The sequence below is a fragment of the Electrophorus electricus genome, chromosome 6 (genome assembly GCF_013358815.1).
Source record: "Electrophorus electricus isolate fEleEle1 chromosome 6, fEleEle1.pri, whole genome shotgun sequence".
NCBI classification, from domain to species: Eukaryota; Metazoa; Chordata; class Actinopteri; order Gymnotiformes; family Gymnotidae; genus Electrophorus; species Electrophorus electricus.
Window position 1 is genome coordinate 7,912,724 of NC_049540.1, and position 23,075 is coordinate 7,935,798.

Genomic DNA, 23,075 nt, shown 5'->3' on the forward strand with positions numbered 1-23,075 from the left:
GCACAGTTTGCTAAAGGTTGTTTAATATTGCTTATAACATTCACCAGTTTAAATAAGGAATTTAAGACGTTTCGTCAATTAAGTAGTTAAGAGGCAGTGACGCTTGTGCCCTGAGCCAAGGTCTAGAGTATAACAGCAAGAGCATGTTTAGCTTATGATATTATGCATTCGGTATTATGTATATTACGTAGTCATTACTACATAGCTATGGGTGAAGGACAAACAATGATCTTACAATGGCAAAAACGAAGTAGATGTTTAACATAAAGAGTCAGCCCCAATCAGCAAAAATCAGAAATATATTTTCTGCCTTTGCAACACAGCACATAGTTACAAAAGTAACAGCAAGGCTACAAGGGTTGGTTGCCTAAAAATGACCATGAGACTATAATGAAACTATAATGGAAGCTATGATACATTGAAATCTAGACAGCTGTAGATTGGAATCAGAGGCAGTCATGCCCAGTCTGTAACACTGATGATCTGCCAGTTATACCAGCTACCCCCCAAAACATGCACACATTTACATTACTCGGTCAAATGTATCACGTCACACACCATCTGAAAAATTCCACCATAATGCCATAGCTTTTCTTATATTACATTTGACATGATTTGATACTTGCTGCTTTTAAAAGGGCAGAAATTGGCTTGACACTAAAGGTGACGCTCTTTCTCCCTCTCCCTGTCTCCGTCTGGCTCTCCCTGTCTCCGTCTGGCTCTCCCCGTCTCCGTCTGCCTCTCCCTGTCTCACCACTCCACATCTGTTGCTGGTTGTTCTGGATGTGAGTAGAATGTATCTAATGCCATTATGGACCCACAGTCATCCGGGAGCGATATGCAAGCTGTTTGTGCCCCCTGTCCCTGCGGTAATGGAGACCTGCTCCTGTTCCTCCAGCCAGGCACCTTGCTGCACGCAGACCGTTATTTACGGCAGCGTGTGTGCGGCCAGACGCGGGCCGTCTGCGTGAGGAGCCGGAGGAGAGACAGGGAGTGAGGCGCAGAGGCCGGAAGAACGGCAGCACCGCATCCGCATGCGGGATCCACTCCAGCTTTTCCCTTCCACACCATTGCAGAGAGCCTGAGAGCTGCTAGGACTATAAAACACATCACTACTTAGGGAGAGAGAGGGAGAGCGAGCGAGGGAGGGAGAGAGAGGGAGGGAGAGAGAGGGAGGGAGAGAGGGAGGGAGAGAGAGGGAGAGACAGACAGACTAAGACAAAATGGTGAGAGATGTAGAGAAAAAAAGAAAACTTACAGAGTAAATGCCACCCAACCAGATGTGTCCACCATCTTCCCTTACATTCTTTCTCTTACACTCTTTCTCTTTATCTCTCTTTTCTTTCTACCTTTCCCCTCTGTCTATAATCAGCCCCACCACTCACTTCTGCTTTACGTGGTAATCCCAGCATTGAGGTTAGCCGGCTGGGATTTAGTCATTATTACTGGCTTAAAAAACACACCTGTGATGGACAGCTTGATTGGAGAATAGTATTTACCACTCTGTCAGCTGGATTCCTAATGTTACTGATTATATGGGGTACATGGTGGTACATTTACATTGCTCAGTGTGTGTGTGTGTGTCTGTGTGTGTGTGTGCTGAGGTATGTCCAGTGTGTGTGTGTGTGTGTGTGTGTGTGTGTGTGTGTCTGTGTGTGTGTGTGCTGAGGTATGTCCAGTTTTTCTAATCTTCTATTGTTCTCAGATCTACAGCTGCAGCAATCTGTGTGTGTCTGTGTGTGTGTGTGTGTGTGTGTGTGTGTATGCAGAGGTATGTTCAGTTTTGCTTATCTCCTATTGTGCTCAGACCTACAGCTACAGTAGTCTGTGTGTGTGTGTGTATGTGTGTGTGTGTGTGTGTGTGTGTGTGTGTGTGTGTGTGTGTGTGTGTGTGTGTGTGCACATGTGTGTGCATGCATGTGTGCATGTGTTAAAGTACATCTCTGGTGCTTCACAGCCTTGGTAAGCCCCTGTGATTTATGCTCAGCTGCCCATAGGAAAAAGTGCAGAAATTCACCAATCAGAGGAATTCATTCATCAGGAACCAGGCAGGCCATCTATCTTATCCCGTACGTGCATGTGCTTGTTGTGTGTGCAGGTGCTTGTTTTTTGTGTGTGTGTTTGGTTGGGGTGTGGTGTTTGTTTGTGTGTGTGGGTGGGTGGGTGTGTGTGTGTGCGTGTGGAGAGAGAGATAGCTGTGGGGATTGTACACTGGACTCTAGAATCCCCCCCCCCCAACCCCCCGCCCTGGGCATTATCCCAAACCTCTGGAACAGGTGGATCCTTCATCTCGGGAACAGCAGACGTTCCCAGGGAGTGCGGCTGCTCTCTGGGCACTGGGCATCGTCCCTCGCCTGCACTTAGCCTCCCCACGAGTCAGCACCGACAGGCCGCCGTGCTAATCACAGCTGAGGCAGCCATCTCTCCAGCTCTCTAATTAATTAGTGTAATTAACGCTCAGCGATATGCGGGTGCCGAGGCCCGTCTCCAGCTGCCAGAGGGCCCGTGCAGTGCCGAGAGAGACAGCCAGTCCCCTGGAAAAGGAAGCCCTGGTTACAGTGAGCGCTCTCCGCGCGAGGCGTGCCGGACCCCCAGTGCTGTGGCCTTCTGCTCTCTTCCTCGTCTGTTGGCTCTCTCCATAGAGGGCGATATTCATTTTGTTTGTCTGTTTGTTTATTTGTTTGATGTTTTTCTTCTTCCAAAGTCACAATGACCCCGCTGAGCTAAAGGAACCGCATTAGCCACACTAAGAGATTGGAATGTATGCTAATCGTCTTTAATCTATTGGTTTATCTAGCATGTATGTTAGCACTATCCTAGCTACTGGGTGTTCTGGGCTTAATATTCCCATTTTCCTGTATAAGGGCCCACCAGCGAGCTCTCACAGGACTGCTCATCCTCCCACCCCAGCACCATTCAAGGCTGCTTTAATTAGATCTATGTAATGCTTGTTCTTTTGTTCCCGCTCTCTCTCTCTCTCTCTCTCTCTCTCTCTCTCGCTCTCTTGCCTCCTCCCCTCGCGCGTTTCTCAAATCTCCCCCACAATATTTTCGTAATAAAGTGCCTTATCCTTTTCTTCTGAAACAAAAGTGCTCCCACACCTCCACCCCCATCCCACAGCCCAACCCACACGCTAACCCACCTCCACCCCCATCCCACAGCCCAACCCACACCCTAACCCACCTCCACCCCATCCCACAGCCCAACCCACACCCCACCCCACCTCCACCCCCATCCCACAGCCCAACCCACACCCTAACCCACCTCCAAGTCTCTCTCTGAGAATTTCGTGAACCGTCAGATCACAGCAGATAAGAGTGGAGCAGACCGTCTCCTCGGGGAAATGGCTGGAATTTCTTTAGGAATGCAAATAGCTCTCTTGTGAGTGACAGAACAAAATCGTCTGCCATGACTGAATCCTAAGCCTCGCGCTCTCTCTCTCTCTCTCTCTCTCTCTCTCTCTCTCTCTCTTCCTTCTGCTCCCTTTCTCCCTATCTATTGCTCCCTTTCTCAACCTCTCTCTCTCTCTGCCTGCCTCTTCCTCTGCCTCTTGCACTCTCTCGCTCTCTCTGTCTTTCTCTCTCTCTCCTTCTGTCTTTCTCTCAGCCTTGTTGAGTTACAAATAAGTACTTACATCCCCTCAGTAATTGCGTATAAATTATTGAGTAATGACTTCCTTTGACAGGTTTATGAAAAGGAGACAAAAAGAAAGAGAGAGAGGGGGGAACGAGAGATCGAGTGAGAGAGCAAAGACGAACAGAGAGAGCAAAAGAGACAGAAAATGAAAGAGGGAGACAAAAACAGGGGATATGGAAGAGATACCTGCGCACTCCCGTTTTATCCTCAGCATCTGACCCTTCCCACAGAATTCATTTAGTTGAATTTAAGAGTGGGATTTAAGATATCTACTCTGGTTTGCTGCCAAATGGCCTTTTGTGTGTAAAGGTCTGATTTGCACATTTATTGTCAGTCTATTCGTTCGGTGCTTTTATAACGAGTGCGCCACTGCTCCAAACCCTGCGTTTCAAAATGTTAACATTGTTTTGGACTGAATGGAGCCACTCCAGTTACTCGCACTCGAATGGCTGCCGAAATGTCCCAGATTTTAGTGCGACGTGCACGAACGGCGCCTTTCGCAGTAGGCACGCTGGCCGCGTTACACGCGAGTCCGACGCGAACGCGACTCCCCAGGCTTGCGCCGCAAGTTAACAGTCCGCGCAGAGCTGCATACGACCCAAAATACGCACACTGCACATAATTTAGAGTTGATTAATTGCCTTTTTTTTTCCACCCTCTAAATTCCCACCGAGCGGACACTTTGACAAACGGCGCGTTTAGCGAAATGGCGAGGTTTCCTCGCGTTTACTGTTAAATATGAAATGATAATCATATCTCAGCCTGGCCGGCGGACGAAACCTGGGCCTCCCTGTTTTCCTAATCCGCTCACTGGGTTAATTACTCGCTGCTAGCGAGTCCTCATCACTCCAGAGCTGAGGCGCCAAAAGCGACTGAGGCAGGAAGGGCTGAGAACGCGGCATTGGCTCGCAACATCTCCCCCCCAGCTCCCAATAGCTTGCAACAAGCTCACAACCCCTAACAGCTCACAACTCGGCTCACAGCAGCTCGCACGCTTAAAGCATCAGCATGTGAACAGGGAGAAGTGTCTGCAGCATGAATGAGGTCACCTCACTCGAGGTTCCTTGACTCGAGGCACCCTGACTCGAGGTCCCCTGTGTGAAGTTTGCCTGTCTCGGATCCCTGTAGGACGCCTGGACCTTTGTATTGCTTGTGCTGTTATTCGCTCAGTCCACATTAAGACGGCGTCAGTTGATACAGATCTGCGGAATAGCTGGAATTCCGGCAAGCCGCGCATTCACAAACCACCAAAAGGACGAAGCAACACAAAGGAATCCTCCAGAGCGTCCCGTGCCGGGGCAAGCTCCCGTCTGTGTGCTTCTTTAACTGCTCGAGCCCAGGAGGCTCTCTTTCTTATCCCCAGCACGCTGGGTCTTTTCCACCAGCATGCGATAGCTCCATCAGGGTCAACGGTGGCCCCTCCAAAAGGAGATCTGCAGATCAGACGTCAGGTCTGCTTCCTCCGCCCTTATCACCACCCTGCTGCAGACGGCCTGACATTTAGGAGTATCCGCCACCTGTCAGCACCCGCAGATAGACGCTGGCCTTTCGGACCAAACCAGAGCCCCGTGCCAGCCTCAAAAAAAACATGACACGCCCAGGTCTGACGGCAGCCGGGGGAAACAGAGACGGGGGCAATTTCTTTAGCCTGTCTGGATGTTCTGATCTAGGTCAAATGCTGGGTCCCTGGGGTGGAGGGGACTGACAATGCAGTCCTGTCTGACAGGAGCTGGGAGGGGCCATGTGGTGAGGAGTTCAGCACGTCCCAGCCAGGCCGAGGCTGAGCTAGGGGGTGGAGGGCGAAAGGCCTAGTTCTAGATGTAGAGTGGTTCTGTGTCCCACTGAACTTTGATGTTTTCACATCAGTAATGGATTTTAAATTCCTATAGGCCTTAATCTCTTTCTTCTTTCTCTGTCTTTTATTCTTCTGTTCCTCTTAGTTTGCTTCTCGGTCGTGTTCCCAGAGCTGGAGGACTCAGTGGGCAGTTACATTTTTGCGTTCACATTTACAGCATTTAGCTGACGCTTTTATCCAAAGCGACTTACAGTTATGACTGAGCACAACTTGAGCAACTGAGGGTTAAGGGCCTTGTTCCTGGTTGTGGCAACATTCTGATTACTAGTCAAGAACTTTAACCACTGAGCTACCACTGCTCCCAGTTCAGCTCTGGAAGGTAAAGGGAGCTTGTGAAGACAGGCGAGGTGTTATGGAGTGCTGTTCCTCTCCAGTCACGTTTCCCTACCTGGGGTTAGCAGTGAACGGAGACAAGTGTAAGAACTGGCAGGCTACAGCAGCTGATGTGTGTCCTGTCACTGTGAATACAGTGGGGAGGAACAGTAATCCTATACGGGGTGCTGTAGGAAGACGTCCCTGGGGATGGAGGTGGTTTTTTGGGGTTTGTTTGTTTGTTTTTTTTACCTCAGGGCCCTAAAATAGCTGTGAGATCTGTGTGAAAGGCAGTGCTGCTATTTCGCTATTTGATTAAATTGCAAATTTTGACATTTTTTTGAACATCAGCTGCCGCATGAAAGGGGTAATGTGCCACAGAACGCAGGACTCTGTGGTGTAATATCTGTTTATGATGAGATTCTGTGCTTTAAATGTAGTTCAAGATACTCTCTGTCTCTGTCTCTGTGTGTGTGTGTGTGTGTGTGTGTGTGTGTGTGTGTGTCTTCTATCTCTCTCTCTCTCTCTCTCTCTCTCTCTCTCTCTCTCTCTCTCTCTCTCTCTCTCTCTCTCTCTATCAGCCCAGATGAGTTAGCAATTATCAGAGATGTAGCCGTGCTGTTATTCTGACGAGTGCCCTTGTGCGTTCAGTTTGGATAATAGTCCTGAGAGACACCCACCGAGGTCTCCTTTAGCGCGCACTCTCGGCGCCGCGCACTTGCCTGCCCGCCGCTGCTCGCGCCGTCGCGCGGCCTCGACACGCTGGCACCCCACCTACGTGCCTCGCGCCCCGCTGCAAGACTAAGCGGTCACGCACGTTAGCGCCACGCGCACCCTGCCAGCCCGACCCGGCTGACCTGACCGCTGCAGCGCGCGTTCCGTTGTCATTTGTTCTGATGCGGCTGAATCGTCCCAAGGCTAACGCCGCTGCGACGCTAATTAGCAAGGGCGCTTACGAGTGAAATGTCACCCAAATCAGCCGCCGATTGATCCGCGATGTGAGGTAGAGGCGGCGAACACGTCGCGAAGAGAAGTGTGCTGGCCAATGGTTCATCCGTGGGACGTGGTGGCACGCGGGTGCCTCTCTCCGCTTTTCATCGAAATGCACGCGCGTGCGAGCCAAGGATGCGGGAGTGCAGCCGCTGAATTATTCAGTAGAGGTGTCCGCGCGCTGGCCGAGGGAGCTAGGGGCCTGGCGTGATATAGACGGCCACTGTCAGGATGCAAGCGCGTGAGAGTGTGTGTGTGTTTGCGCATAATTGCGTGTGTGTCCTAAGAATTTATAATTATGTCATTATGCGTCTAAGTTTCTGTGTATAACTGCGTGTCCCTCTCTCTCTCTGTCTCTGTCTCTGTCTCTCTCTCTCTCTCTCTCTCTCTCTCTCTCTCTCTCTCTCTCTCTCTCTGTCTATATATATTTAACGTGTGTCTGAATCTAGCTGCCTGTCCAACTGTGTTTATTGCATGTAGTGTGTGTGTGCGTGACTGTGAGAATGACTCACTGTGGACAGCAGCTCTTCTGACGTTTGCTACTCAACCCCACTCCCACTAATGAAATGTCTGACATAGGGCAGATGGAGGGGGAGAGAGAGAGGTAATAAGTCTGATCAGATAGTAGAGTAGTTTTCTAGACCACTGTTTAAAGCTCAGCCTTCTGTGTCAATAGCTCTGTAAAACTATAATTCCCAATTAAGAACAGCCTGAAAACCTTTCACAAAACCTAGAAGAAACCTGTTCCATCAATCATGTCTTGTCGGTCAGTACCGTGTGTAATCTTGCAAAGCAGTGACATGCAAGAAAACATGTCAGCAATGATAAATATTCTGTCAAAGGGAGCTCACCTATCATGTGGCTAAAATCATACTTAACCTTCAGCAGGCGGAATTTGTTAAGACTAATATCTTATTGACAGCTTTGCTAATTTTTTTTGTCGTGCAGAGGTGCCCTCCTCACAGTGGGGAAGTTGGTACAGCCCTTCATCCACTAGTCACAGAGCAGAACCAGTTTGGGAGGTAACGTAAATAAGGCAGAGGGTGTCAGGTGGTGGCGGTGGGGGTTGTATTGGCATTCTGAGTGTTCTTTCCTATTTTCTCCTTGACTGCCATCCATGGGATGAGTGGTGTGTTGGAGGATGCGAGAGAAATATCTCCAGGTATTAAAAGTGACAGATTTGGCGTGTGGGTGTGTGACCTCAGCAGCCTGTACCCCCCCCCACACACACACACACACTCACACACACTCGCACACTCGGACTGTGGTTCCCAGATCCCAGCAGCCAGCTCCCTGTGATCCTGCGTCTCCTCTCAGGGCTCTCTCCGACGTCAGCCGCCACTTTGACTCGAGCTGGAGGCAGGATCTCTGTCTGTTGCCCTGGCAACATGCGCCTGGATGGTTTGCCTGTTTGTGAGTGAGTCCCCCTCTATGCCCCAGCAGGTGGGGCTGACTGGGAGCGGGCAGCTCCACGAGAAGCGTAATAGAGTATGTAACGCCACACCACTCTCATTCCTTCTCATGTTCTCCCTCCCTCCCTCTCTCCATCTCAACCCTCTTTCTCGTTCTCCCTCCCACTCTCCATGTCTCCCGTTCCTCCTCGTCCTCTCACATGCACTCCCACTTTCTGCCCTTCCCCATCTCTTTTTCTCCTCTCCCTCCATCGCTCTCTCTCTTTCTCTCTCTCTCTCTCTCTCTCTCTCCCTCTCTCTCTCCCTCTCTCTCTCTCTCTCCCTCTCTCTCTCTCTCTCTCTCTCTCTCTCCCTCTCTCTCTCTCTCTCTCTCTCTCTCTCTCTCTCTCTCTCTCTCTCTCTCTCTCTGTGCTGCGGTATCTCCCTCTGGTTTTCAGCTCCTTTTGCGTGTCAGTTTCCTAGTTTCCTGCATACGGATCATTCTAGATTAACCCTGCCACTCCAGGACTGTCAACAAATCCACCGACTGAAAAATGCTGACCTCTCTGGATTAAGGCTTGATGTCGCCTTCCATTGTGACAGATTCACTGTTAATACTTGTGCTCTGTTTCAGAAGAGCAGTCCTACATTTCCAGAATAGTGGCTCTGTACTCTATCATCATATCATCGCACTGCACTGTGATTTAAACAATTTGTGTAGGAATTGTATCCTCCTGCTGGTGCTAAATAATTTAATTCGAACAGTATAATCCCTGCATAGAAATGACTCTCTTAACAGTGATACGGCCTTTTAATGTTGCCGCTCCACGATGGATGAGTGGCGGTACTGAGTATTTCAGTACCCCGGCGTTTCCCTGCCTTTTCCAGCAGATGGTCTACTTCAGCGGTTCAGAAGTTGCAGCTCTCAAATGTCAGCCACGTGCAGTCTGCTCACGACCTCATCAAGCTCGCGCACACGTTCGCGACTGCATTTACACTACTAAGCAAAGATGTGGCGTATGTTGTCTTCCAATGCAGCACGAGGCGCGTGCCTGCTGGAAGATCTGTTTAAGCTGACTGTCCTTGCCGTCATATTTAGCGTGGGTTTGATCATATGTCATTTAGCCTAGCAGCGATTCTCTCCTATCAAAGGCTCCTGGTGTATGTTATTCCTACTCGTATAAGTTCTATTGGTCTAAATACCTGTTGAAATATATTATTTACAGTCCATGCCCAGTTTAGTACTGAATAGTGCATGCATATATATATATATATATATATATATATATATATATATATATATATATATATATATATATATATATATATATATATATATATATATATATATATATATATATTACTACTTGTAAATCTTTTGGGGGAATCATTAGCCTACCTGCAGTACGCCCACAGCCCACTAGTGGCCTCACTTTACAGTTTTTGAAATGCCTCGTGCCATAAATGGAATGCTATCCCCACAAAGCCCACTTTATCTCCCATATGCAGGTCACTGCACTGACCCTCTGTATGGAATGGCAGGATAAAGGCTGGCTTCCCTTGCTCTGTCCTGAGATAGCAGTCATAAAGGGACGCTCAGCACTGACATGCCTCACTAAAGCTTTCAATCACTCCACCCAACGTTCTGCACCTAGACGCCATCTCGGCAAGGCTCATCGGATTACCGTCACGCTTCGTCTGGCAAATGATTGTTATTGTGTAAATTAGAAAAGATCTCCCCGCGCACTTCCTCTCCTGCCCGCCAGCAGATGAACTCCAGGTGACGTGATACCGGAGGGAGGGCGGAGGAAAGGTGGGGAGGATGACGGACAGCGAGGGCTAGCAGTCCGGAAAACGCAGGGCCATAAGGGAATTAGATCTGGAGCAGAGGAGGAGGGATGTCCCCTGTTCTCCCTCGCCGAGCCTGAGTGAATGTCTCATTTCGGAGATGGTGTGATAAACCAGGGGGAGTACATTAATACAGCACAGCACCCTTTTACACTCTGATGGTGCTGTCTGTATTGCTGACTGGCAATGAAGAATTTCCATTAGGAATGACTTGGGTACTGATCATAGTAATCATCTATGCTCACATCATTGGGAGCTCCCTCGTTCACGCTCTGTTTTAAGTGCACCCGTAACTATCAGAAAAAAAAAAAAAAACTCTTTGAGTCTGAGACTGTCTATTCCAATCCATGTCTCCTAGGCAGCACACAGTCCCATCCCTCCAGCACAGCCCCATCCCTCCAGCACAGCCCCATCCCTCCAGCACAGCCCCATCCCTCCAGCACAGCCCCATCCCTCCATCACACAGCCCCATCCCTCCAGCACAGCCCCATCCCTCCAGCACACAGCCCCATCCCTCCAGCACACAGCCCCATCCCTCCAGCACAGCCCCATCCCTCCATCACACAGTCCCATCCCTCCAGCACAGCCCCATCCCTCCATCACACAGCCCCATCCCTCCAGCACAGCCCCATCCCTCCAGCACAGCCCCATCCCTCCAGCACAGCCCAATCCCTCTAGCACAGCCCCATCCCTCCAGCACACAGCCCAATCCCTCCAGCACAGCCCCATCCCTCCATCACACAGCCCAATCCCTCCAGCACAGCCCCATCCCTCCATCACACAGCCCAATCCCTCCAGCACAGTCCCATCCCTCCATCACACAGCCCCATCCCTCCAGCACAGCCCCATCCCTCCAGCACAGCCCCATCCCTCCAGCACACAGCCCAATCCCTCCAGCACAGCCCCATCCCTCCATCACACAGCCCAATCCCTCCAGCACAGTCCCATCCCTCCATCACACAGCCCCATCCCTCCAGCACAGCCCCATCCCTCCATCACACAGCCCAATCCCTCTAGCACAGCCCCATCCCTCCAGCACACAGCCCAATCCCTCCAGCACAGCCCAATCCCTCCAGCACACAGCCCCATCCCTCCAGCACAGCCCCATCCCTCCATCACACAGCCCCATCCCTCCAGCACAGTCCCATCCCTCCATCACACAGCCCAATCCCTCCAGCACAGCCCCATCCCACCAGTACAGTCCCATCCTACCAGCACACAGTCCCATCCCGCCAGCTCTCACATCACAGACAAACTGCAGATAAAGACACTCCTATGATGGAAGGGAGAGAAAAATGAGCAAGAAAACATAAATGTTGGTCTGATGTGCAGAAGAAGAGAACAAAAAGATGGACAAAAGCCCTGTGACCTCCCAGCATCTCTCACTCTCTCTCTGTCTCTCTCTCTCATGTGCTGTCACCGTGTGAATCACCGGCCTCTTATAACGCTCCCCGAGGCCTGCATCCTTCTTTCTGATGGTATTCTGTTATCTGGGGGCGGGGGCGACCACGATGCCATCCACAACAGCGCGCCAATAGACTCCATTCCAGGGAGGTGTCCTCCTAGATGGATCTGCTGCCGCTATAATGACCTCCCCCAACCTCACTCGCCTCCTGTCCCTGCCTTGCCCTCCCGTTAAAAATCATTTGTGTGGGGACGACGAATGGATGGACATGATCAAGTTCGCCCACGTGAGCCCACGCCCCCCTACAATGCCACGTGATAACGCCATTAGAAGGGAAACGTTTGCCTGTAGATGTCTGTTTTGCCTGCCTCGCCCTCACGGGGTGCTCACGTATCTATCACGGGGGCCACGCAGCCATTCCCAATGCGTTTTGGCAGGGATGTTCCAGAAATCGATCCACTCCGTGATAGAACGCCAACGCCCGTTTTCTTTTTTGTCATCTGCCAAGCCTGAAGACTAATGTCATGTGGTGGGAGGAGAGAAAATTAGAAAAGGAACAGAGTGGGAAAAATGGGCCAGGGAAGCTATTTCCTCAGGAGGCTTGGACAGGAGTTGCAGGTAGAATAATCTGACGGACTTTGCCAAGCTTTTGGTCTATTGTTAGCTGCACTACAGTAGTTTTGTTTTTTTGTTTTTTTATCTTGCATCAGAGAACAAATGCTTGTGTCTAAAAATACACCCATGGAAAATGTCTCTGACTCTGCAGAGGCAGATAACAGGGGGGCAGTTAACAGTGCAGTGAGTGGTTGATCAGTGGTTGATCAGTGGTTGATCAGTGTTTGATCAGTGGTTGATCAGTGGTTGATCAGTGGTTGATCAGTGGTTGATCAGTGTTTGATCAGTGGTTGATCAATGGTTGATCAGTGGTTGATCAGTGTTTGATCAGTGTTTGATCACTGGTTGAGCAATGGTTGATCAGTGGTTGATCAGTGTTTGATCAGTGGTTGATCAGTGGTTGATCAGTGGTTGATCAGTGGTTGATCAATGGTTGATCAGTGGTTGATCAGTGGTTGATCAATGGTTGATCAGTGGTTGATCAGTGGTTGATCAGTGGTTGATCAATGGTTGATCAGTGGTTGATCAGTGTTTGATCACTGGTTGAGCAATGGTTGATCAGTGGTTGATCAGTGGTTGATCAGTGGTTGATCAGTGGTTGATCAGGGGTTGATCAGTGGTTGATCAGGGGTTGATCAGTGGTTGATCAATGGTTGATCAGTGGTTGATCAGTGGTTGATCAGTGGTTGATCAATGGTTGATCAGTGGTTGATCAATGGTTGATCAGTGGTTGATCAGTGGTTGATCAATGGTTGATCAGTGGTTGATCAGTGGTTGATCAGGGGTTGATCAGTGGTTGATCAATGGTTGATCAGTGGTTGATCAGTGGTTGATCAGTGGTTGATCAGGGGTTGATCAGTGGTTGATCAATGGTTGATCAGTGGTTGATCAGTGGTTGATCAGTGGTTGATCAATGGTTGATCAGTGGTTGATCAGTGGTTGATCAGTGGTTGATCAGTGGTTGATCAATGGTTGATCAGTGGTTGATCAGTGGTTGATCAGTGGTTGATCAATGGTTGATCAGTGGTTGATCAGTGGTTGATCAGTGGTTGATCAATGGTTGATCAGTGGTTGATCAATGGTTGATCAGTGGTTGATCAGTGGTTGATCAGTGGTTGATCAGTGGTTGATCAATGGTTGATCAGTGGTTGATCAATGGTTGATCAGTGGTTGATCAGTGGTTGATCAATGGTTGATCAGTGGTTGATCAGTGGTTGATCAGTGGTAACAGGTTGCTGCCACTGTAGCTGCCAGTGTTTTCAGCTGCATCTGTGCACATGCTCATCTTTAAGACTGTGCTTCAGATCTGTGTGGATACGCAGTGGCTTCTGATTCAGCGGCGTGATGATCTGCGATTATGAAAACCGTTTCCAGCCTATTTATAAATAAACAAAAAAGGCACTTACATCCCTCATTATAGACAACCCATAATTTTTTTCAGAAGCATGGCGAGAAATTCTGCCCTGTGTTCCAGGCAAAGGTAGCGGGTGGCAGACGGTACCTCAGAACCTGAGCAGCCACCAGATTCATTTGTTCTGGAGTCATTCCAGCTGTGCGATCTGAGCCAACGCCGCTGCGCTGATCTCAACAAGAACAATACTAAAAAGGGCACGTTAAAGCACAGCGGGTTTTCTCCTGGAATTAAAGCAACATGCAAAGTGAACAGATGTATGCCACGGTTGCTAGGATGCTGCATTCCTGTCATCCGGCACTGCGGCAACGCTGCTCTGGCCAGCTGCGTTCTGGAACAGTACAGGGAGGAGAGGCATGGATCTAAAATCGAGAGCCAGGCCATGGGTCACCGCGGAGCTATCACGCAGGGGGGTGGTTACTGGGGTATTTGCTTACCCCTGCTCTGCTTTCCACCAAGCAACCAATGAAGTAGGTACAGGCAAAGATTTAAAGCTTGTAAACCTTTAATCAATTTATCCAAATCATCATTGCCATAGGTGTTAAAAAGGAAAAATTAAAAGGGCAAAATTCATATGAATCCAAGGTAACACAGGTTTTATTAGCATGTTACAAGCCAACTGGTTATGTTACAATAGGTTAGATATTGTAATGTGGTAATACACATTATACTGTAAATAATAGAAATGTAGCATAGTAAATACTAACTAAATGTTACCTGTAGATGGATAGAGAGAGAGAGAGAGAGAGAGACAGAGAGAGAGAGAGAGAGAGAGAGACAGAGAGAGAGAGAGAGAGAGAGACAGAGAGAGAGAGAGAGCACATTTCTTAAAGTCAGCATCTCTTTTTTTGCTAATGTTAACTGCTCCACTAAGCTGGTCTGAGACTGGAGCGCTTGAATCATCTGTTCGGCTGTCTGTGTTTTGAGGATGTAAGCGTTGTTAATAAGTAGGCATGGGAAATCTGACATTATTACAGCATTCCTCTAAAGCTGAAGTGTTGCTCTTACTATGTAGTCTGGCTATCTCAGTGAATGGCTCACACTGCCCTGCCCAGGTTTGTCTTTCAAATGCAAATTGGGCTGTTTGCAGATGCATTCTGCTTCCTCAGAGCGGATGCTCTCTGGTTTGCTCATATTCACCAGTTACGCTTCATGGCCCTCTTGGGTTTTTAAACTTACAGTGCAGTAAGTAGCCAGTAGCCAATAAAAGTTTATGAAACTCAAGCCTATTCGTGAGAAGGTGCTGAAGTTTAGTCCCACTGTTAAGTCGACACCCCTCTGAAAGGAACCAATTTAAGATGAATTCATTGCTAACTTCTAGGTCTAATCCCTCGGGATGCATTCAGCTCAGGGCTTTTATCACACTGGTTACCCAGGCCTCCTTGAAGACCTCTTCTCCTACACTAGGATGTCCATGACGCATTGTGGGTACAAGCTGATATTCTTTCTTAGCTTTATGAATGTCGGCATTCCTGCTACTCTCTGGGTATTGGTCTTAGACAGATGACGTCAACCTCACGAAAAACTAAATGCATTTCTGGATTAATAATTTAGGAAATAATCCGTGGTTAAAGATGTCTGACGTGTAGTCAATTCTCTGTGTTTTCTCTGTGGTCACTTCCTTAAATTCCTGAAATGGAATGCTCGTGTTGTGTGAAAAGCTGCAAAAATAAGCCCCACGATGGAAAAGGCAAAAACATTAACCACGGGACAAGGTTTTCTTAGATTTCCAACCTGAAGAGAAAGGTTATGGAGAACAGGTAGAGGAGACAGCTGATGAGGCTCGACTGGCCTGATTTCCAGCAGAGAGACACAAGAACATCACTTCTGTTCGTGTTTGTTAGCTCTCGGCATTTTCATAATGACTTCATCAATTTTCATAAAGAGTTCAAGTTTTTGTTGTTTAAGTAATAGGGCTATTACTAAAAGTTCTGTTTTTCTGTCTGTTAAAGTAGTTTGCGTTAACGTTATATCCATGTGCTGCTGGTTTTGAATAATGTTAGCCACACTAGTACAAAAAGTCACCCAAGGATAAAAATGAATGAATCTGGTCCTGAATTAAACTCACTCTGATTGGCCACAATCCCTAACACAACCATATCTGAGTGTAGTTTGTACAGTTACATGAAGCGCTTTACCTTGCTTGCCATTTCTCCTTCTGTAATAAAGTACAATGTACAATGACATTTTCATAAATGTTATTCTATCCTTATCATCATAACACTTTGATATGAAGTAAGTTAGCTTAGGAAAATCAAAGGCCATGCACACAGGTAAGGTTTAGTTTTTATTTTTACAGTGTTGACAGCTACTTACCAAGTTTGTCTCTGAATGGTATTATCTGTTTGCTTCTGTCATGATTTAATGGGTTCCTTGAAAACTCGTGTTGCATTTATTGTCCCACTCATTGTAGGCATACCTCCAAAATGGCGAATCTATAATGTCACAGATGTCACACACATGTGACTGACAAATCCAGATTCTGGCTCAGGCTACAAATGTGTCAGATTGCCAACAGACACCAAAAACCGTTGGCTGAATAGGTCCCCAATTCCTAAAGACTGAAAAGTCTACATTAAACTGGTGTTTAATCACATCGCAAAGGGTCCACAGTTTCTGTAGACTGAAAAAGTCTCCATTAAACTGATGTTTAAACTGACTATATTCAACAGTCTGAAAATCCTGCATTAAACTGGTCTAAAATCATGTAAATTTGACTTCCCCCCCTCCACCCACTTCACCTACAACCAACCACAGAAACAAGTGCAGGGGAATGTGGCAATAGAAACCATCCAAACATACTGTAAATAACAAATGCAGCATAGAACACACTACCTGAATGTTACCTGTCGATGGATGCAGACAGAGAGAGAGAGAGAGAGAGAGAGAGAGAGAGACAGACAGGCAGACAGACAGACAGACAGACAGAGGGAGGGAAGCCCCAGTTAGAGATTTCTCCAAATCTAACCTAACTTCTCAGTCCACCAGCTCTGCCCCAAACTTTAATAAAGTTCACTCTCAGCTCCAATCCAGCTCTCCTCCAGAAACCCTCTCCCTCCCCCCAGGTCAGTCTTACTGTATCTTGATGAATAACAGGGTTTGCCACCACTAACCAATCAAAACTAACCATACTGGTATCACCCCACTGTAGGACAACAGCCACAGGAACTCACACCTGATACAGCATTGATTTACAGTTCTGAATAACAACCATTTGTGCTGGGGTGTGAGACCTGTGAGACCACAGATCATCACAGCAGGGGGGTAGATGAGAACAAGACTGTATAGACCAGAGTTTGGCCTACAGTGCTGTTGGGCTTTGCATTCCCCCTCCGCAGCGTTCCCGCTGGAGAGCAGAGCTGAGCCTCAGAAGGCTTGCAAGTCTCCAGAAGGCTCCAGACACCGGGATCTGACTTCAGACCCAGACTTATGTCTGAAACTCGGCAGAGCACCCGGTCAGAGCTCTGTCTGTGTAGTCGAGTCTGTTACTGAGACAGGGTGAATGTATCCAGGGTCATAGTTGCATTTCACAGAGATGAACTGTAAGTGTCTTAGTTAATGTGATTTAAGTCAATGATGAGATAAACAAGAAAAATGATGCATTTTGCAAGCAATTTTACAGGAGTAAACTTCAGAACATCAGTGCTTTAAAAAAAAGTGCTCAAACACATGGCTGCTCTTAGATTATGTAAGCAATTTTGTCTCTCATTTTCAGCCCCGCCCCCACTGATGAACTGTAATGAAGCTATTACAGCAAGTCTGGTCTCTCTGATTTTCTGATCAGCTGCGTTTAGAGCTTGCTGGCAGTAACAGAAACTTTCTCTCCCTTCAGAACAGAAAACAAGTACCAGAAAAGTTTTTTGTTTTTTGTTTTTTTGGCTTACTCCCATTTGCTCCAGATGTGGTTATTTGGGACATGTGTGCCTGTTTATATGTGCTTGTGTGCATGTGTGAGTGTGCGCTCACGGCAGAGAAACAGCCGTGATATCCGTGATCTTGCAGAGAGACAGACAGACAGCCATGATTCGGCGTAGAGGCGGGTGGAGACATGTACCTTCCAGAGGAGCACCAAAGACACACTTCAGTATCAGCAAAGAGAGAGAGGGAGTGAGAGAAAGAGAAAGCATAACTATGGGAATGATAGAGGCAGAACAAGAGAGAAAATAAGGGGTGATGGGCGCCCGGACATAATGTGTGTCTAATGGCCTCTATAACCCGACTTCTCAATTGGTTCTGCAGAACTTGAAAGTGCCTGAAGCATACACCAGTGGCTGATAAGAGCCTTATTTCATACACCAGTGGCTGATAAGAGCCTCATTTCAACCTATGAGTGTTTTTGTTTTTGTTTTTCTTTTTTTAGCCCACTGAAGGATCATCCTTTTGTGATCATCCTATTGTGTTTTATTTTCTCCTGTACTGTTTAACTGTTGGCAGTGGTCTAGGTCCACTGCATATGATTCCATAGTTACAAGCCTGAACAGTAGGGCTGTCCTGGAACAGACATTCCTGTGAGGTTAAGACTGTCCAGGAACAGACGTTCCCGTGAGGTCAGGACTGTCCTGGACTAGTTGTTCCTGTGAGATTTATGGGTTGATGTAAAAAAAATAATAATTTTCTTCTCAGATCTAAGTAATGTCACAGAGGCCTTTCAGTTTGCCCGCTTTGGAACAGCAGCAGTCGGCTGTCAGCACTGAGCTTTGTGCCTGAGCCAGTGCTTCTCCATCTCTCCCGTGACCCAGCTGGGGACGGCTCTCTCTTCGTCTCCGGGTAGCAGGTGGCGGCAACGCACAGCCTGATTAGCGTCCTCGTGTGCCCTTCATGCTGTACTGTAATTTGGGCTCCATTTAGGGTTTTGGCTGCGTGAGTGTGTGAAGGGGGCCGAGCGTGGGCTCTGTGTGTGTGTGTGTGTGTGTGTGTGTGTGTGTGTGTGTGTGTGTGTGTGTGTGTGTGTGTGTGTGAGTGTGTGAAGGGGGCCGAGCGTGGGCTCTGTGTGTGTGTGTGTGTGTGTGTGTGTGTGTGTGTGTGTGTGTGTGTGTGTGTGTGTGAGTGTGTGAAGGGGGCCGAGCGTGGGCTCTGTGTGTGTGAGCTTCTGGGTCCTTTCAGCACGGTGCTGAGGAGCCTGTGCAGACAGAGGCAGGTGCCTGGAAAACAGCACAAAAGGGCCTTATCATGAGCTCTTGAAGTCAGGCAAGTCTGTGTGTGTGTGTGTGTGTGTGTGTGTGTGTGTGTGTGTGTGTGTGTGTGTGTCTGTGTGTGTGTCTGTGTGTGTGTGTGGGTGTCTGTGTGTGTGTCTGTGTGTGTGTCTGTGTGTGCTTGTGTGTGTGTGTGTCTGTGTGTGTGTGTGTGTGTGTGTGTGTGTCTGTGTGTGTGTGTGTGTGTGTGTGTGTGTGTCTGTGTATGTGAGTGAGAGTGTGTGTGTGTGTGTGCGTGTGCGTGTGTATGTGAGTGAGAGTGTGTGTGTGAGAGAGAGAGTGTGTGTGTGTGTGTGAGAGTGTGTGTGTGAGTGTGTGTGTGTGTGTGTGTGTGTGTGTGTGTGTGTGTGTGTGTGTCTGTGTGTGTGTGTGTGTGTGTCTGTGTCTGTGTGTGTGTGCGTGTGTGTGTGTTACATTCTATGCTCTGACTGCTGGAAAGCAGAAGGCAGCTCTGTAAATGACAGGTCTGACGAATTGCCCTTTCACGCTGCTCTTCACAATGTAAAAGTCACTTTTGGTGCCATTGCCGTGTGTGTGGGTCTGTGTGTGTGTGTGTGTGTGTGTGTGTGTGTGTGTGTGTGTGTGTGTGTGTGTGTGTGTGTGTGTGTGTGTGTGTGTGTGCGCGTGCATGTGTGTGTGGGTGTGTGTATTTGTATCTTATGTTCACCTTGATTTTTTTATAGGCCTTCACTCAGTATGAATACACACACATGTATGCACACACACACCTTTAGTCACACAAACAGAATAAATGATACCTCACTTTGCACACTTTTCTCCCTAATAGACTTTAGTCTGCAATGCGGTGACTCAAGTCACTGTGATGGGTGTCTACGTTCACAGCAAACAAAATGTTTTACAGCACCTTGTGCCCTCACAATAACCACGCATCCCCAGACCCAGGGGCCCATTTTTCCACAGGTGCATTATTTGGTGCAGCTGCTCACACTTCCCCTCTCCTCCGCACAGTTTTACCAGGCAGGGGGCGTTGTGGCCCAGGCCCCGCGTGTCCCTTTGACTGCTTCTTTAGCTCTGCCAGACTGGACCTTGTTTCGGGAGGGCTTTTTTCACTGTGACAGGCGTCTGGAGAGGCGCATGTGTTCGCTGGGTTGTAACACTCATTCCCTGAGCGAGGGGGTGTGTGCTGGTGTGTGAAGGTAGTGTCTGACATGGAAGTATCTGCCTGAGCGATCAACATTGGAGGTGTGAAAAAAGTGGGTGTGGGGGGGGTCTAGAAAGGACACGCACACACGCACAAACACACACACACACACACACACACACACACACACACACACGCACAAATTACCTTTCTGTGCAGTACTGTACTATTTGAAGGCTAGCGTTTACTTACAAAACCATAAACTATATGACCACATGAAAACCACATGAATTTCTTCATGTCAGTAATTATATTTAGTCATATTGTTAGTTATACTTAGTCATATAGTTAGATATATTTGGTTATATATCTTAGTCATATGTCAGCCACTCAGGGCTCCATTCTGATTTTCTAATATCTGCACATAATCCTGTATACAAAGTCCTGATTTATGTTTTTATTTTTGCTTGGTCACAGAAGAGCAGGTTTCTGTGCCACTGAGCATTCATCATACTTAGGAGGCTTCCTTCTCTAGACCACAGCTCTAGACTCCATGTAGAAAGCCACAGGCCTTTTCTAGAGCAAAGTGCTAGAGTTTGGTTTAAAAAAAAACACAAACCTTTTCTACACAATTCTCGGGTCTGTCAACAAAGCCAGATGAACTTTCTAGAGCACACAGCTAGAGGTCCAGATGTCTTTTCTAGAGCACACAGCTAGAGGTCCAGATGTCTTTTCTAGAGCACACAGCTAGAGGTCCAGATGTCTTTTCTAGAGCACACAGCTAGAGGTCCAGATGTTTTTTCTAGAGCACACAGCTAGAGGTCCAGATGTCTTTTCTAGAGCACACAGTTAGAGGTCCAGATGTCTTTTCTAGAGCCGAGCATTAGTGGTGAATACGAGTGGCTCCTCTTTCCTCCAAGCTCACAAGCTTCTCATCCCATTCCATCCCCACACACTCACACACACACACACACACACACACACACACACACACACACACACACACACACACCACAAACACACACACACACACACACACAGCACGCCAAGCATCTCTCCTGCTAATGACGGCATGCTTGTTGGTGGCACTGGTTCACATCATTGCTCCACACCTGATTTCACCTCCATTTCCGTCCCAGCATCCTCTGCGCTTCCTCCGTGATGTTGCCTACCAGTCTGATCTATGATGAGCGAAGCCTTTCTAGTCGGTGATCTTCCTTATCGCTCTTCTTTCTTTTCTTCCTGGTCTGCTCTCTCTCTCTCTTTTTTCCTCTTATGTTTTCATTCCATCGGTCATGCTCCTGTTTTCTTTCAACCCCTCCCCCACGTTTTTCCCTTTCCCCTACCTCCTTCCCTCCACTTCGCTGCTTTCCTCCTCTCCTCTCTCCTCTCCTCTCCTCTCCTCCCCTCTCCTCTCCTCTCCTCTCCTCCCCTCTCCTCTCTTCTTCTCCTCTCCTCTCTCCTCTCTCCTCTCCTCTCTCCTCTCTCCTCTCCTCTCCTCTCCTCTCCTCTCTCCTCTCTCCTCTCCTCTCCTCTCCTCTCCTCTCTCCTCTCCTCTCCTCTCCTCTCTCCCCTCCTCCCCTCTCCTCTCTTCTCCTCTCCTCTCCTCTCTCCTCTCCTCTCTCCTCTCTGCTCTCCTCTCCTCTCTCCTCTCTCCTCTCCTCTCCTCTCCTCTCTCCTCTCCTCTCCTCTCCTCTCTCCCCTCCTCCCCTCTCCTCTCTTCTCCTCTCCTCTCCTCTCTCCTCTCCTCTCTCCTCTCTCCTCTCCTCTCCTCTCTTCTCCTCTCCTCTCCTCTCTCCTCTCTCCTCTCTCCTCTCTCCTCTCCTCTCCTCTCCTCTCCTCTCCTCTCTCCTCTCCTCTCCTCTCCTCTCTCCTCTCTCCTCTCTCCTCTCCTCTCCTCTCCTCTCTCCTCTCCTCTCCTCTCCTCTCCTCTCCTCTCCTCTCTCCTCTCTCCTCTCCTCTCCTCTCTCCTCTCTCCTCTCCTCTCCTCTCCTCTCCTCTCTCCTCTCCTCTCCTCTCCTCTCCTCTCCTCTCCTCTCCTCTCCTCTCCTCTCTCCCCCCTCCCTTCCCTCCCCCATATGACTAACCTTGCAGAGGGTTCCTCAGCTCTAACCCCCCAGCCCTCCAAACCCCCTGAACCCCCCAAACCCCCCGAACCCCCTGAACCCCGCACCTCTTCTTTGACTTACTCCTCTCCTCCCCCACCAGTTCTTCCGAGCTCAGGCGTCCTCCCTTCCACCCCCCGCGACGTGGCCCCTGTCCTAGTGTCCAGCCGTTTTGTGCGCCTCGGATGGCGCCCCCCGGCGGAGACGCGTGGGACCATCCTCACCTACGGGGTCTTCTACTCTCAGGAAGGAATTAACAGGTATGGGGGACGTTCCAAGAGGCCACGGGAGCAATGTCTCTCCCAGAGCCGGCTGGCCGGGTGGTGGGGGGGGGGGGGGTACCTTCCAAAATAAAAAAACAAACAAACAAACAAACAAAACAACAAAAAAACACCCCAGCAGATGCTGCAAAGCAGAAGCGCAATTAAAGGGAAAATGGCTGCCCTCAGGCGAGTATTAACAACAAGCCCCCACCCCCCGGCACTCTTTAACGCCCTCAGCAGTGCAGAAAGGGAGGAACAGAGTGGCCCTGCTCTCCCCGGTTGTAAAAATAAACGAGGGTGAAGCAGGAGGCTCGTAATTAGCAGAACGCAGCCGCCACATATAACATTCCTCCCTCGCGGGGGGACGAGGAGGGCCGTGAGTCGGCCGTGCTGCACACGTGCGAGGCGCGACCCCCCGCCAGGTCCGGCCGCGCAGAGTTACAGCCACTCAGGAGGGATCGGCTGCTCGGTTTCACAGGATGAATATAATACGCAGAGGCACGTTCAATACAAAAATAAATAAATGACCGAATGAATAAAGAAATGCCTCTGAAAAAAAGAACAAAATTAAACAGGTTGGGCTGCTTTGTTTCACTGCACACTTTCATTAAAAATATCACTTTGAATCATAATCAAAGGTGGCAGTTAAAGGTAAACTAGATTTTCGTCATGTCAGTGTACAGTTTGGGGTATAAACTATATGGGCACTTCATTACTATAAGTAATATATTATTTTCTCTTTATGGATTGCCTAAAGTGTTTTAAAGATTTATTTTGAAGGCTTTACAAAAACCTTGGACTCATAAAGGAAGTCTCTTAAACCCTTAATGCAGACTCATTAAGGCAGACTGGTTCTCCAGAGTCCAGGATGAGTTAAGGAGTCCGTATTATAATTTGTCTGCAGGAATTTGGAAGGAATTTGGTGTTTTCAGGCTGATCTGGGGTCAGTT

At 48.5% G+C, this 23,075-nt stretch overlaps 1 protein-coding gene across 2 annotated transcripts in view; it reads left to right on the forward strand.

Annotated features, from left to right (window-relative positions):
• The window catches only part of dcc (DCC netrin 1 receptor), a 212,284-nt gene that overhangs the window by 125,803 nt on the left and 63,406 nt on the right, over positions 1-23,075 (forward strand). For both annotated transcript variants that reach the window (XM_035526723.1, XM_035526724.1), the window contains exon 8: positions 21,966-22,122. In XM_035526723.1, coding sequence (XP_035382616.1) covers positions 21,966-22,122 — 157 coding nt within the window. The remainder of the gene's footprint in view (positions 1-21,965; positions 22,123-23,075) is intronic.